This window comes from Atractosteus spatula, chromosome 6 (assembly GCF_055471065.1).
Source record: "Atractosteus spatula isolate fAtrSpa1 chromosome 6, fAtrSpa1.hap1, whole genome shotgun sequence".
Lineage (NCBI taxonomy): Eukaryota > Metazoa > Chordata > Actinopteri > Semionotiformes > Lepisosteidae > Atractosteus > Atractosteus spatula.
Window position 1 is genome coordinate 5999771 of NC_142711.1, and position 15074 is coordinate 6014844.

General features: G+C 45.4%; 1 protein-coding gene across 3 annotated transcripts in view; it reads right to left on the reverse strand.

The window, feature by feature from the left end:
• The window catches only part of LOC148831730 (rho GTPase-activating protein 21-like), a 108550-nt gene that overhangs the window by 23768 nt on the left and 69708 nt on the right, over positions 1 to 15074 (reverse strand). For 2 of the 3 annotated variants that reach the window (XM_088918261.1, XM_088918260.1), the window contains exon 8: positions 4818 to 6693. In XM_088918261.1, the coding sequence (XP_088774387.1) occupies positions 4818 to 6693 (1876 nt within the window). Of the gene's footprint in view, positions 1 to 4817; positions 6694 to 7218; positions 7413 to 15074 lie in introns of those variants that run through there. The other variant, XM_088918262.1, reaches the window with a different exon arrangement.

Consider the following 15074-nt stretch of genomic DNA (forward strand, 5'->3'; position numbering starts at 1 on the left):
ACCTTCACGTTAAAAGGAGTGACGCAAGACTACAGTCTTGAAATGATACTAACATTTTCTTGGGCTTATGTTACTATATACTGTATGAACAGATCACCAGGCTCATTCTGCAGCATGAAAGCTCTAACTTTGAACACAGATCAATCCAGTAGTAGCATCGCATAACTAAACTAAGGCCACAGGTCTGAAATAGTTTTAAAGGTATGGAAATGCCTCTGTTCACTCTTTTGCATGTGGTCACTGTTTAATTCACATTCTTGGGACATTTTCATTTGGATTACTATTATTGGATTTTGCAAGGGTGTTCTAGTGGTTATGCAGGCTTTACAGACATTAATGTGATACACCAGTAATTAGTGAAAACTGGACAGTAACAGTCTTGTGATCTGTTTTTACTAATCTTGGAATGAGTAGCACTTTTGGAAGATTTAAAATTGACATCAGGCCAATGGGGTTTCAGACCTGCATAGTCATGCACAGCTCAACTACTAATCTACTTCAACACACAACAAAAACTTTGCTATAGAAGCTAGATTCTTATTATTTTCACTCACCAAACACTGTACTGTTGATTCTGGTTGGGCAGATGATTGAGCCCAACACTGCACGATCTCAAGGCTGCTTGCAGAACAGAGGCTGGAACTAAATGATCAGGAAGGGTAGACCGCTCTCCACAAACACAGACTGACTGAAAGCAGTAAGCCAATCAACAATCAGGTCCTGTTTTCCATATGTCAGTGTCTCATGAATGCTGCTTATCTTTGCATCCTGACACAGCAGAAGAACTCGGATACAGAAATCCTTGAAAGGGCACTGAACGAGGTACCAGATTATAAACCGCACAATCGTCTCAAATCTAACCCAGACAGAGCACAGACAGACCGAGGTCTTAAAAATGAGAAGCAGCTGGTGTATTTAGGGGTAGTAATGGACCAAGTACTGAGTTACAAAAAAAAAAACATACCAATAGCAATGGCAGGGTTAAAATAAATTGAGAAAGCTTCCAAACCAAACAGGGAGCACAGTCTTCCCGACGCTCTGTGGCCTTCATGCTGTGGCTGAATGTGCCTGTTCTGCTCAAGTCACCATCAGCATGTTGATGGCACCTTGTGCGATAGGATTCTGTACTCAACAGGCTGCCTCAAAGCCATCAGGAGGAAGCGTGCCTGTCCCCTTCCCGAGAACGGCCTGCGGTCCTGACCTGTATTACTGATCACAGCTGCAGAGAAAACAGGCGAGGAGCCTACGGAGGGAGGCCAGCGAGGAGCTAGTGCAGGACTCCAAAAGCAAGAGGCAGAACCTGAACGGACAGAGCAGGTGTCAGCAGACGCCACATGGCCCCTGTGCCACCAACGAGTGGCTATTCCAGCGGCACTGAAGGACACTCCACAAGACATGGCCACGCCCGAAACAGCATCCCGTGCAGAACACTGGAAGCACAGGGATGCAAGGAGTCCCAGCACAGGTCAGTGATGGGTTGAGATGCGTTTAAGATGTGACAAAAAAGCCCATTTCCCGAGGGAGAAGACACACACAAGGTCCTTTCCCCACAGTGTCCTAATTCCAGATCTAGTCGGAGAGATTAAGATAGTCTGGGTATAGCCATTGTCACCCTATGTTATTGCCATGAATGAGGGTTTTTGAGTGACCGTTGCCCAATTTCTTCTACTTATGGCTATAGCCAGTGGCTATTCCTGATGTGATCCCTGCCTTTCACTTATTTCCGAGATGTCGAGTACAACAACAGGTGTCTGTTGAAAACGCGCTCATGCCAGATCAGGAGTAATGACCCCAGGCCAGAATCAAATCTGTACAGAAGGGGACCATATAGTAAGGTTCGACTAGGGACAGGACAAAGGAAACTAACCAACATGTTTCAATTTGGAAAACACCTGAACAAATGTAACGCCTTGATGTGCAACTAGCAAGCCTGGGGTTTCCAGCTCATGGGAGACTGAAATGCTGAGAACGTTTGCGAGAATAAAAAAAATTCTGACTTGTGAAACCATCATATGACGTGGTTACTGCACACGTAAAAAGAGCCTTATCTTTACAAAATTACAGCACCACACCAGTAATTTCAAGGTGACTCAGACAAAGTAGACAGCAAGCCTCTGTCTGATCTTGAGCAGTGCTTGAGTCGAGTTTTGGCAGGATGTTGTAGGTAATAATGGTTTTCAGGCCACTCCTCCTGCTCGGTTTACTGATAGTATACAAGAAATGGGCCAGGACTCCCAAGAAAAACAAATATTCCGAGAAGAATAAGAAAGCTTATCACCCATGCTTGGCACACAAAGCTGACATGCATTCTAACAAAAGGCATAACATGCTTATCTAGCCAGAGCTCCTAATTTGGAAGAAAACGGAGACCGATTCCACTTGGCAAGTGGAAAGTGGAAACACAAGCTCCTTTCAGTAGCAGAATCAAACTATCACCTGAAAAGGTGAAACACCAGAATAATGAATTACAAAAACACGTTGCCCTTTTAGGCAAGTGATTATTCAGTGATAAAGAAGCTGCTATTCTATGCAGAGGCTTAAGCGCAGAAAGTTTATAAATGTTTACAATAGTCATAAATGTGCAGTAATGTGCTGAGGATGTCAAATAGCCATTTCATCAAGGACTCCAGGATGCCATTTTCAACAACATGGCTGGGCCAGCTTGCTCCACACTCTCTCAACCCTCTTAGTTCTTAGTTCTCAAACTACCTACAGTACCCTTAGCCTAACGCGGTGTGGTGAAAGACACGGTTAGAAACATGCAACAGTTATGAGAAATATGAGAAGTCTAACTATTAGAATAGGATCATAGTAGTGATTCACTTCCCCTTCCCAGCTGGCTGCTCTTCTGCACCTGCACCTGTCACCTTACATCACAACACAGAGTTGTGAAAGACAGAAAATGGTTCTTTCCACTGAATAGAAAATCCTGTAAAAAACGATTCCTCTTACTACAGCGGAAAACGGGGTGTCTATTACATTTTGTATATTCTTTTGATATCAATACTCTTTCTGTATTGGGCTCTATAGGAGTTTTCCAGTGAAAACCGATATGAAGGACACAGCCAGTCCTGTTCATAACCTGCCTCACCTTGTTACAGCTCTTTACTGGAAAATGTGTCACAGTAGCCACACATTTCAGACTAACTTCCACTTACGATATTTTAGACCGAATTCACACACAGAGTGAAGAGTACCGCCTTCAGACAGCTACAACATTGTTCGTCACATTCTGAAATTTCAAAACGATGCCAACAAACACAATACTATGGGTTCCTGAAGCTTCTCCACTATCTAACAGCTTAATTAATACATCATTTCAAACTCTTCTGGTCTTTTAGAAGGAACACAATAGTTCAAATTTCACTTTTCATTGATTTATGTTAGGATGAGTGACTCCCAACATGAACACAGCCCTGACACCGGCACAGGTTTATTGTTTAGCTACCATCTTTGATAAACACGTCTTTTGTCATTTAGGTGTTGGACATTTGGGATTGAGGACCGTAATGCCTTTGAATCCCCCCGACCAAGAGATAATTACTAGTTGGATTTGTTGGTAGCTTTATTTTTATACCTCCCATTTTACTAAGGTTTCAGTGGACAGCAACAAATTTTCCAGTTCTCTCTCATTTTTATTTTGAAAGCTGTAGAAATCTAAAGCACTGCTGAATTATATAGCCTTGTACACTGATCTAATGCCTCCATTCCGAATACTGCTCAAGTTGTTGATTCATGCTTCTGGTATGCGTTTTACGATGCATTAAAGGATGATAAATATGTAGAAACATCCCTTTTTGCAAATATATTCCTTTGTAGGTAACACAACAGCCGTTTACTTCAGAAAAACACTAATTGATGTCATGTACAGTACATAGCTAAATCATTGCCTAAATTTAAAGACACAGGGATGTTAACAGAGGTGAGCGTCTAGGAAAACTGATTTCAGATATTGCACCGATAATTAAAATGCCCAGTAGAACAACAGAAAACTATTAGCATTTAAGAACATGTGGATATACCCACAACACCCTCTACAACAGGACGCCTGGCGAGCCCTGAAGACACCCCAGACAAGGCAGCACGGATCAGTCCCGTTACACGAGGCTCCTAGGTTCCAGACCGACTCCAGTGTCATTCCGATACGGTCATGAGTCCCAGTTCACCTGCTTGGCTCGGGGCACAGCAACAGACAATGCTAAATGTCAACAAGACAAAATGCTGACCTAGAGAGGCTTGAAATGTACGATACACTTTGATATGCAGGTAATGAGACACTCGCACCCTGCAGCACGGGAAAACGATACTACAGCACTGAGGTCGTTCTGCCATAATAAATTCATACACAGGCGCTGTGCCGTCTTAGCACACCTGGGAGTATGCTTCTAAAAAAAACCCGTGATAAGCCTTGGTTCTCACTAAAGTGAGAGTGCACTATTTTCATAAACTGATAATCTTGACAGAAGATTAACTTGAATTCCTACGCCCATGTGCTGAACACCACACAATCACAACTTTCTAAAGCAAAAAAAAAAAATGGAAAGTTCCCTTGAAATATCCCCATTTCAACAGGGTTTCTAAAACTTATGCTCCTACTGCATTTCGCTGAAAAACAACACCGAGGGCCCCGACACCGCCGCGTACCAATCCACACCGCGCGGAACATAAAGCAGGGAACAGAACTCGCTCCGTCATAAACGAGACCTGAATTTCTCGCCTGTGGCCCTTCGCGAGTCGCCACTGCTGCCCAGCAGCGCATCATCCCGCCCGGACCACGGTCTCCGCGGCAACCCGCCCACGCCAGGCACTGCACTCACCTATGAAGGGGATAGACGCCAGGGAGTCATCCGGAGGACTGGAGCCCGACGCCCTGCGCTGCTCCCCCAGCCGCTTCATGTTGACCTCCCGCCGGGCGTCGTTGGGCAGCCAGCAGGTGGGCTCGGCCGGGGGGCCGCCCTCGGGCTCGTTCACCGCCAGGATGTAAGACGGGTGCCGCAGGGGCTGAGGTGTGTGCCTGCCAGAGGGGGGCTTTTCGCGCAAGACCACCGCCAGGCCCTCGGCCGCCCCGCTCCCTTCGCTCTGCTCCTTCCCGCCGCTGTTCTCTATGAAGGCCGCGGAGCAGGACGCAGGCTCCCGCGCGCCATCGGCCCGGGCCCGCGGCTGCAGGTGTGGAGCAGCGTGGGGGAGGTGGCCGCCGGCGAGCGCTCTTTGGTCTTTGAGTGCACTTGAGCCGCCGGGACCCTGGCCGGCGGGCACCGCGGACGCAGCGTAAGGGGAGGGGTCCGTGACGGGGGTCTTGCCCGGCGCTCGCAAGGCTCGGTCCGCAGCATGAGGGGCGTCATGAGGCAGACTGCCTGCCCTTGAGGTGTGCAACTGTTCTGTACCTTTCGGAAAGGGAGGGGGGACAGAAACTCCCCTGAAACTGCCTCCGCCCATGCGGCTGTCCGGGCTGTAACCCGTCGGAGTCCGGTGGGGTGGGTGGGCAGTCCGCACGGAGAGGGACTGCCTGCTGGGCTGCCTGGCCCCCTCGTAGTAAGGCAGAGGTCTGTCCTCCAGCTCAGCCCTGCCACGGGTCTGCCTGTCCACAACCCGCCCGGGGGCTCCCGCCACAAAGCCGTCCCCCGGCGGCATCTCAGTCTGCCTGCCCAGGTAGTCGCAAGAGCGCGCGCGCGGCTTCGGCGGCCCCGCCAGCGGCGAAGTGAGAGCATCCTGGGAGGCACTCCTTGGCCAGTCCTTCAGGACGGCCGCCTGCTCGCCCCCTCCGAGACGGTCCTGGGAGGCGCTGCGCATGGGCGCGGCCGCCGCGTTCGAATACGCCCGGTCGTGAGACGTGCTCCTCCGGCGGACCTGTACGCTTCCCACCCCCCGCGGGCCGGGGGGCGCCGCCGCCTGCTTGTAATCGGCCGAGTTCTGGGAGGCGGCCCGCAGGCTGTCCAGCCGCTCCTGGATGGTCCGGCAGCCGTACATGTGCAGTCGCTTGTTGTCAATGTACTCCTTGTAAGTTTTGTAATTCCGCCAGTCGATGTGCTGGTGGGCTGCAGGCGAGGTAGAGGAGGAAGAGGAAGAAGAGGGGGAGTAGTGATTCGGCCCCGCAGGAAAGGGGTCGCCAGCGGCGGTCAGTGTGGGGCCGACGGAGCCCGAGGGGCCGTCGGGGGACCCCGGGAACTGGACCGGCCGGCCTCCGGAAGGGAATAAAGGAGACTCCGCTGCCCTTGGCAGGGGGAACTGCTTCTGCCCGCCCGAGGAAGATGGTGCAGCAGGCGCCCTGGCCTTATCGGAGCCGTACCGGTTCTCCTCGGTTCTGTGAGGGGGCCCCGCTCGGCTCGCCCGGCCTCCCCGCTCGATGGCGTCGGGCGGCACAACAACAGTCCTGATGGCGTCCTGGTACATGCACACCAGGGCCTTGGTCTTGGGCAGCTGCGGGGGCGAGGGGGGCACGGTGATCTCCCGGCGGTACCCAAGCTCGGGGGGGCCCCCCGGGGCCACGGCCGGCCAGGCCGCCCTGCCCGCCGGACCACTGCCCTGGGGTGCGCCCCGCGCCGCCTCGGGGGACGGGGAAGCATCGGGGACCTGAGCCATCACAGAGGGTTTAACATCTATCCGAGGATAACACAGAGGAGGGGGTTCCGGGATGTTCTGGGCATTCCCGCTGTACGCTTCGTTGCCCTTAAGGTACGCATCTTGGGAATACGCCTGGAAAAGACAAGACAGGTCAGTGGCGGACTCCTCTGCTTCTAGGGAGAAATACCTTGAACGCTACACAGTCACACTAAAAACGCCAGTCGACATCAAAAGCCCCTTGACATGTCCTACTACTAGAACTCCAACAGAGGGAAAACAAGGACTGAAACATTTTAAATGTCAGTTCAAAAATTTACCACTTCATTACATACGTATGGGATGTGTACAAAGATCCGTACAGTCCGCATTGTGAAACACCGCCGGGCAATGTACAAGGAAATCAGATAAAAATATCAAAGGAGAGCAGCAAAAACAAAAAAACGCTCGACCATTTCAGCAAAGCAAAAATATACAACAGCAACAGCATTTTTCATGAGAAGACGATTCACCTTTAAAAATCTCATGATAAAATAAGGCTGGCGCCATGATATCTTAAGCTTCGCCTTCTGTCAAAGCAACAGATGTGAATTTAAGAGCAGAAGTACGCCAAGCCAGGAGCAAAAATAACTGGTAAGCATCTGACAGTAGCGCACCTACCTTTTGCTTCAGAGACCGTTTCCTCACACATACAGCAAAAGTAAAAGAGGGACGTTTTCCCACATAGCCCTTGGTGACAAACGAAACTTCAGTAATCATCTTGAATTAACGTAAGACTCCAGGAAGATGGAAGGGAACTGAAAAATTAACTTGGCTGAAGGAGAAATGAAACATCTCTTGTTCTTCAGTCTATCCAGAAAGCTGCCTTTATGATGCCACTAGACTGCCTTAAGCTCTTGCGCAAAAATGACAGGGAAAACATTAAGCAGGAGAGTTTTATGCACTTTACCTGTGGCGTCAAATTGCATTTCCTGTACAATTCCAAACATGTCTGATGATCTTGCCCCAGTGTCAGTCCCTCCCTTTTATTTGCATCAGCGTGGCTGTAAAGCTATAGCTCGCAGCCGAGGCCAAAGTACTCAGGGAGAAGCAGGGAACATGATACAGAAAAAAGGGGCGAGGCACTTCAAACACGCCAGCAGTAAATGTTTGGTGTGTTGTCAATCGATCAGCTATCAAACAGGTACCACATCAAGAACAATGCACAAACCATGATGAAACTAAAAGGAATAACGGCAGTTTAAATCAAAATAAAATCCACAGAGCAGTGTCATGGTTCGGGTCCGATTTGCTTCAGTACCAACAAGATGAAAAATGGAAATGAGATGGGAACTGACAGGTGAAAACACCCAGCTTTATTTTCCTTCTTACCAGAGCTGTGATATCCCTTGAAAACTGCAGCCAGTAGGGCAGGCAGAACCATAGTACGCAGAAGCAGGGAGAAAGGAAAGGAGAGTAAAAAAAAAATACAGCAAGCTGCTTACTGATGCAGAGAGAGAATTATTCTGTCATATTGATGCTGGATACGAGAAGCTAAAAATACATCTTCTCTGAATTTGCTGGAAGGTACCATTGAGGTAAAAGGGCCACGCAGCAGATGAGCAGTGGAATAGTCTCATGTGAACACTCCCACCTGCTTCTCCCCGGCATTTCCCAAGCCTTGAGAAAAGCTAACAGCTAGCAGGAGCCCACCTGGCAGAGCTAGCTCTGCAGCGTGCTGGGGGTCTCGTCTCCACAGCACCAACAGCAAGCAGCAAGGTTACCGGCTCCCGCTAACACTCCCGCTCTCTCTCTCTCTCCTCGGCTAAGCTGTTCCCATTCAGATGACGAAAGCAGCAGCTGCTTGATTATACATTCAGTTCAGATGGTACGGCCTCCACCAACCCCCCCCCCACCCCCACCCCTCAGCAACGATATCGACCTGACCAGAACCAAGAGCTTGTCAGCTGACTGCAGCTGTTTTTTCTCCTCCTCCTCCTCCTTCATCTTCTTTCCCCCTACCACCCACACCACAGTGCTCAAATCCAAAGGCTGATGCTTCCGGAACCTCTCCTGCTGTGTGAGGATTTTTCAGTTCAGATCCATTTTCTACTCCACTGGAAACTGTTTCACAGCCCACTGCACCCTTACAGCACTGTGCCTCATCGGCTGCACCCTGACACCCCCTTGCCTGCTACAGTCAGATCAGGGGCTCATTACAGGGACTGGACAGATACCCCCACTCTCTTCGCATCTCGCTAATAACGATGTGAGCGAGCTGCCATGACAGCAAGAGACGTGTTGCATATTCTGCTTTGCAAAAAGGGGGTGGAGACAAACGCATTATCCCTTTCGACTGACTTCAAATGAACAGTCCTGTATAATATGGCTGGAGAATTTCTCACGACATCAACAGTAGTGAACATGCCAAGTCTGACTTATTCCTGGTAAAATAAGAAGATAAATTTGCCTTGCCGGGGACTTTTTAGTTTAGGAAGTTTTAAAACCAAAACTCATTCATGGCATGTTATTTTAGGTCATCACGAATATATCACCACAAGGGATTCAACAAACTCCAGAAATATACCTTTTTTTTTAGTATATAATAACTTGAAATTTTAAAATAGCAGATTCTTACAAGCTTCCAAGTAACAGTGGTTACTACAGAAATTACTAGGAGCTGCAGTTAATACACAGATCTGAGTACAGGCCTAGCTCACAGACAGTATAAAGAAACTGTTCGGGATGGGCTCTTAAATATGCTCTGATGTAAAGCACCTGGATTGTGTATTTCCACAGTGAATTTCATATATAAAAGGGTAAATACAACACTAGTGTACAGTATGAGATGCATAAACTACTGTAGCAATACCATCTTCATATATTCATAACCCCTGATGAAATAGGAACAAAATGCATTATGTAACGGATTGGCTAAAATAAAATATTCATGCCCGCTGTGGAACACAGCAGGGTTTCTATTTTAAAACAAGCAGAATTATCGACCTCAACACATTCCATAAGATTGTTTATTTAAAACACTACCTACAGAGGTGTGACTAAATATAACCCTCATGTTTTCTGAATTTATGACAATTGACGTTTGCTCTGTGCAACGCCGTTTAGATTACTGTACAAGCATCACATATTATTCAATTCATAACTCATTCTGCACTACGATGGTTTTTTTGCTCTTATTTCACAGAATTTATCAACGTGTAACTTGTTGTTCAAGTTTCTCTACTGCCTCAGCTTTTAACTACGTTCTGCCAGCCTTCAAGTACTTTTCCGCAGTTTTTATCAATATCTAGAATAGGCAGCATATGTTTTTTATTCCACGTATCACAACACTCCCTGCCCAGATCAGGATATAAAGATATACTGTATGCGGTTCTCTGTGAGAACGTGTTATTAGGCTGGATGCCTCCTTCACCACAAACCAGGAAAAACACCAACCATACAGTTCACACAGTTCAGCCTTCTGGTTACCTGCTGAACCACACGGATCACTGTTGTGTAACAAGTTGAGGGCTCCCTCATGGCTCAACCCATCCCTCTGAAGGAACCTGTTACAAGTACTTTCATGCTAGGACTCCCACGGTCGAGACAATATCACAGACTAAAGGCAATACAGCATCTTTTAACCTGTAGTGTTCACAAAACATTGTTATTGCACAAGCGAAACCTACACATTCAGCTGGTTGGCAACTTAATTGTTGGCTAAACATTTAAACCAAAGAGGGTCACTGACAGACATTTGTTTGGCTCAAAGGCGTAAAAATTCTGCTTTGTGATTTGTTGATTTTTTTTTCCAAAATAGTATTGGTGTTATGTAATAAGCAATTCTAACAGAAGCACAGCTCATAACTTAACTTTGTATATGCTTATCTATTCAGAAACTGACCTGCAGTGTGAAAGGGTTCATTCTCAAATGTTTTTTTGCAGGAAGACAAACATCTGTTGTACATTTTACAGAATAACTCAAAGGCATGGAGAACCACTGCCAACCATTTTTCCCTGTGAGGAAATCTCTGTACAAGTTGTAATGCATGTATAAAGGTCTCAAGTATAAATACATGCATTAAGGGAAGATGCTCTGTGTGTGTTTCTGTGTTCTCGTTACAAAGCGTTACAAACCATTACTGAACTGCGCTGTGACTTCCTGCAGTACAGCAGGATGCCGATCTCATGTGACCCTCACCTGTATGGTTCTGCGTGTTATTACATTTTATGAAATTCTCACATTTACATGTTTTTTTTATTTTTAAACATACAATTTGAACCAAGTGGTCTTGGAAGCTGACACGCACAAAGAGAATTAAGGTTTAGGGGCAGTCTGTCCTCTTCTGAATGAGCGTCATGGAACCTTTAACATCAACAAGAACAACCCTCATTTTCTCTTTGGAAGATTCCGAAAGGGATGAAGATCCCCACAAAATCCAAAGCTAGGTCGATAAAGACAAAGCTATTACACCCTGCAACTCACAACTGGCAACGCTCTGAAGCTCAGCAGGTGTGAGCCTGGCCAGTACCTGGATGGGAGACCTCCTGGGAAAGCTAAGGCTGCTACTGGAAGAGTTGTTAGTGCCATCTATGTGGGTCCTTACGGCCCAGTATAGTGATGGGGACACTGTACTGTAAATAGGTCCATTGAGAAGTGTCCAAGCAAGTCCAGAGAAATGTTACTACATTTTGCATCACTAAAAAATCTGATCATTATGAGTGCTGTATGGCAGAAATTATAACCTTTAAAGCACCGAGACAAACAATATTCCACTGGAGCCGTTTTTCTTAAAAGTTAAATACTTTTCTAAAATACTTCCCCATTTTGCACTGACACCCTTCATGAATTGAGAAATGATGCAAAAATTCCACGCTCTTACATTTCCAAGGCACCAAATGCCAGGAATGTAGGTGGTTCTTGCATTATTTAGTTTCAGAAATAAAAAAAATATTTTGAAGAGAAAAATCTATTCACTTGATTCAAATTATGAATAGTTATGCCCCAATATTAAAGTTGAACTCACACCAAGAATCAATCATGCTACTGATCCATCCAACCAATGGATGAAGACTTGATCGCAAATTACAAATCTCTTCAAAACGAGTTGTAATTATTTCTATTTATTGTACTTTAAATTACATTAAATGTATAAATATGTATATACCCCTATCAGAACTGCTGTTGAGAACGTATCTCATTATTCTTAATGGCTAGTAATTCCTCTAAGTAGTTTTGCTATTAATTGCATTATTTAAGAATGTAACCTAGACTTACGAGTAACTGGACCCTCTTACTATATTTAGCAACGGGTGAAAAACACAGTCTAATGTATGGCCCCTAGCCCAACTCTTTTCCATTAACTCTTAAGAGAAAAGCCTTCTGCTGTAAGTCACATGGGCCACGTGTATGCTCTTATGGTCCAGGACCCTCCAGATTTACACTGCTCTTATGGGGGGAAAAGTCCCCTCTATTCTTGTGATTTTCTGGTCCCTGCCTCATGTATAACAGGGATTGCCTGTATTAACAGAAGCATGTATTCTGTCAAATATCTCAAAGGTAAAGAGATTAAAGAATGAACAAATCAGGGAAATTTCTGTGACAATGGGTGATTCTATGCCAGGAAACGGTAATAAAACGGTTTCAACTGTGATATTAGATAAGTTAATGGTGGGATTAAATTTTTACTGTAGCCCTTTTCTCCAATAGGTAAATAATTATACAAAAGTCACTCAAAAGTAATTTGCCACATTAAAAAAAAATGTTTACTGGTGTAAGACTTAACCTGAAAAACACATAGCACATAAAACCAATAAATCTGCTAACTATGAGTTTAACATTTCTTCACTGCATTGACAGCGAAAACTGGGGGCACTGCTGTCTGGGTGGCCTTTGTACGCCTGCAAACACGTTAACAAGGTAACTTTTTCCAATTACCCATTTTTAGAATTAAAGAAGTGTAATTCATTCAACCCATCTCAAAGACTCCGGTGAATCGATGTGAACGATTCATTTCCGATGTCCCTCCTCACTCCACAGACATGTGACAATATGAACAACAACAGATCCGCTCGGCCTCCGCAAACGCACTGCCTGTTTTCAGCCACCCATAGGGAATATCCACCCACATGCTTCAAGGAATGGCCCTCTTATCTTTAACGCACTAGCGTACTTCAGTGTGGCCTCATGCTCAACAACCACAACCACGACTGCGCAGACTCTGTCCTGCTTTTGTTCCAAGCCGTTCGGCGTCCTGTTACAGAGAACACCAGCTACAGCACCTTGACAGGTGCCTTACAGAATCTGGAAGAAAACCATGTTCACGCCCCTGACAGAGAACACCTGGGTCACGAGGGGATGTAATGCTTGCATTGCATATCCCAAATATGCAAAAACATTTTCTCATAACTGAAATATCACTTTGCTTCTATCCAGGTCAATGTTATACAGAACTGCAGAAATATTATGTGCAGTACCAGAACAGTCCCAGCTAAAAACTCCAGCCCTCAAATTACTGTTCTTGACCTCTCTGTGCACTATGCTTCTGAGAAGACGAAATAAAATCCCCTTGAAAATGACTCCACAGCAGGAGTCTCAGACTCCCGAGCAGCTTTGGATAAAAACCATCAGCAAAACGAATGCTGTAATTATCAGAATTGATATTTTCATGTATCTGTGAAGACTGCTATGCAAGTTAGCACATACTACAACCACATCTGTGATTTTTGTATTTGGTTTGCTATCCTCTCTATCAGCTATGTAAAGTAGTCTATAAACCTGCACAACCAGTAAGAGTCTGCAAAAAGGCATCTCCCACTGGAAAAAAAAGGTTTTCATGACAAAGATGTTGTATTTTTCCTACTTCTAAGTGGATTTCTTTACTGCTTAACAGACAAGCAAGACTGACCGTGTCCACACCACAAATTCTGGCTTTGGTGAATCATTAAGGTAATTTAATCCTGTTAAAGAAAGCAGTCTGACAGACAAGAAAAACTATCAATTCAATTTCAGTTCCTCAATAATTAGGTAAGAGGGAAGCAGGAAAGTGATGACTTAATTAGTGGAATACTGTCAGTCTATTTGACAATTTAGAATAAACCTGATGTGTTTTCTGATGAGCTCAAGAGTATCAACCATACAGGTGTATATGAAGTCTGCCCAGGATAGACTACAACAAAAATTAAAGTAAACTGAAGATCTATGAATTCTCTCATGGGCTAATTTTATTCAATGTAGAGCTGTAGAGTAAACTGCAACACCAGTAACTGTTTTAGAAGCAGGAACTAACGCTTAGATCTTGGGCACGTCCTCTAAGAATGAACATTAAAATCATTTTCATATGTAGGGTGGTGGTGAAATACATGAAGCCGATACATGAAGCTGGAAACTGGTACCCGGAGGTTTGGCAGCAATGCAAACTGCACGTTTTCTTTACCAGTGACCGCTCTTTTCACAGTATTAAATCAAGGACCACTGGACTCAAGAACAGCTTCTATCCCACTGCAGGGCCTCAATACACATCTGCACTATGCACTTTGTGCATGGTCTACCATGTTTTTTTGTTTCACTACTATATATTTATTCTTCCACAACATTTATTGCTCCTGTTGAACTGTGTACGCCCCGGGAGATGAGTGCAATTAAGAATTCCAGTGTACATATGGCAATAAACTACTCTACTCTCTCTACTCTTTGCCTCTTGACAGAACTAACAGAGCACAAGGAGCAGAGATGCCCGGTTGAGCAGCACACTGACCACCGCATTGGTCAAGCCAGCTGTGACAATGTGGGGAGCCATTTCCAGCACCTTTGGTGCAGATTAAGAAGAACCCCACAGTCCAGGATGTGTTTAAGTTCTTGACAACAGCAATTTCATTCCTGCAGGCCAATCCTGAAGAGCTCATTCTTCAGCAGGAAGAATCAAGACCGTGAAGATGACAATGACATGGCTTTAAAACTAACATCTTGCAGTGGCCAACTTCTTCCTCTGACCAACTCACCCATACCAGCAGGAGAACTGCCATTTGCCAAACTTTGCCTGCTGCATAAGAAGAGAGGAGGCACATTTCTGCAGTCTAGAAACGAAGTCTATGCTGCCAGCACTGTGCTAATGCTCAGGGAGCCCGTGCAGATTTCACACAACCAAAGTGTGTATCTTGACCTATCTTCTGTTCACAATGTCATAAGTTGTTTAAAAATATTGCATATTCATGAGACCTAATTGCTGGGTTTTCCTTTGTGCATTAGAATGACAGCAGAATGAAAATAAGACCCTTCACCGTGTTGAATAAGATCAAAGATACTCAAAGACCCTATTCTGCTGCTAATTACACAAATAAAATACGATCATCAAACGAATAATAGTTTATGGCTTAGGAGCAAAAGAAGTAGGTATGAGTCAAGGCACATCCACAATGTTCACCATGCTTATTTCTATTTAGCTTCCTTCAAAAAAACTTGCTAATCTAGTTTACAAAGAAGTTTTGACTTTAAAGGGAAATGAAGGTCAGCCATAAACCTAAAAACTTTAACTGGC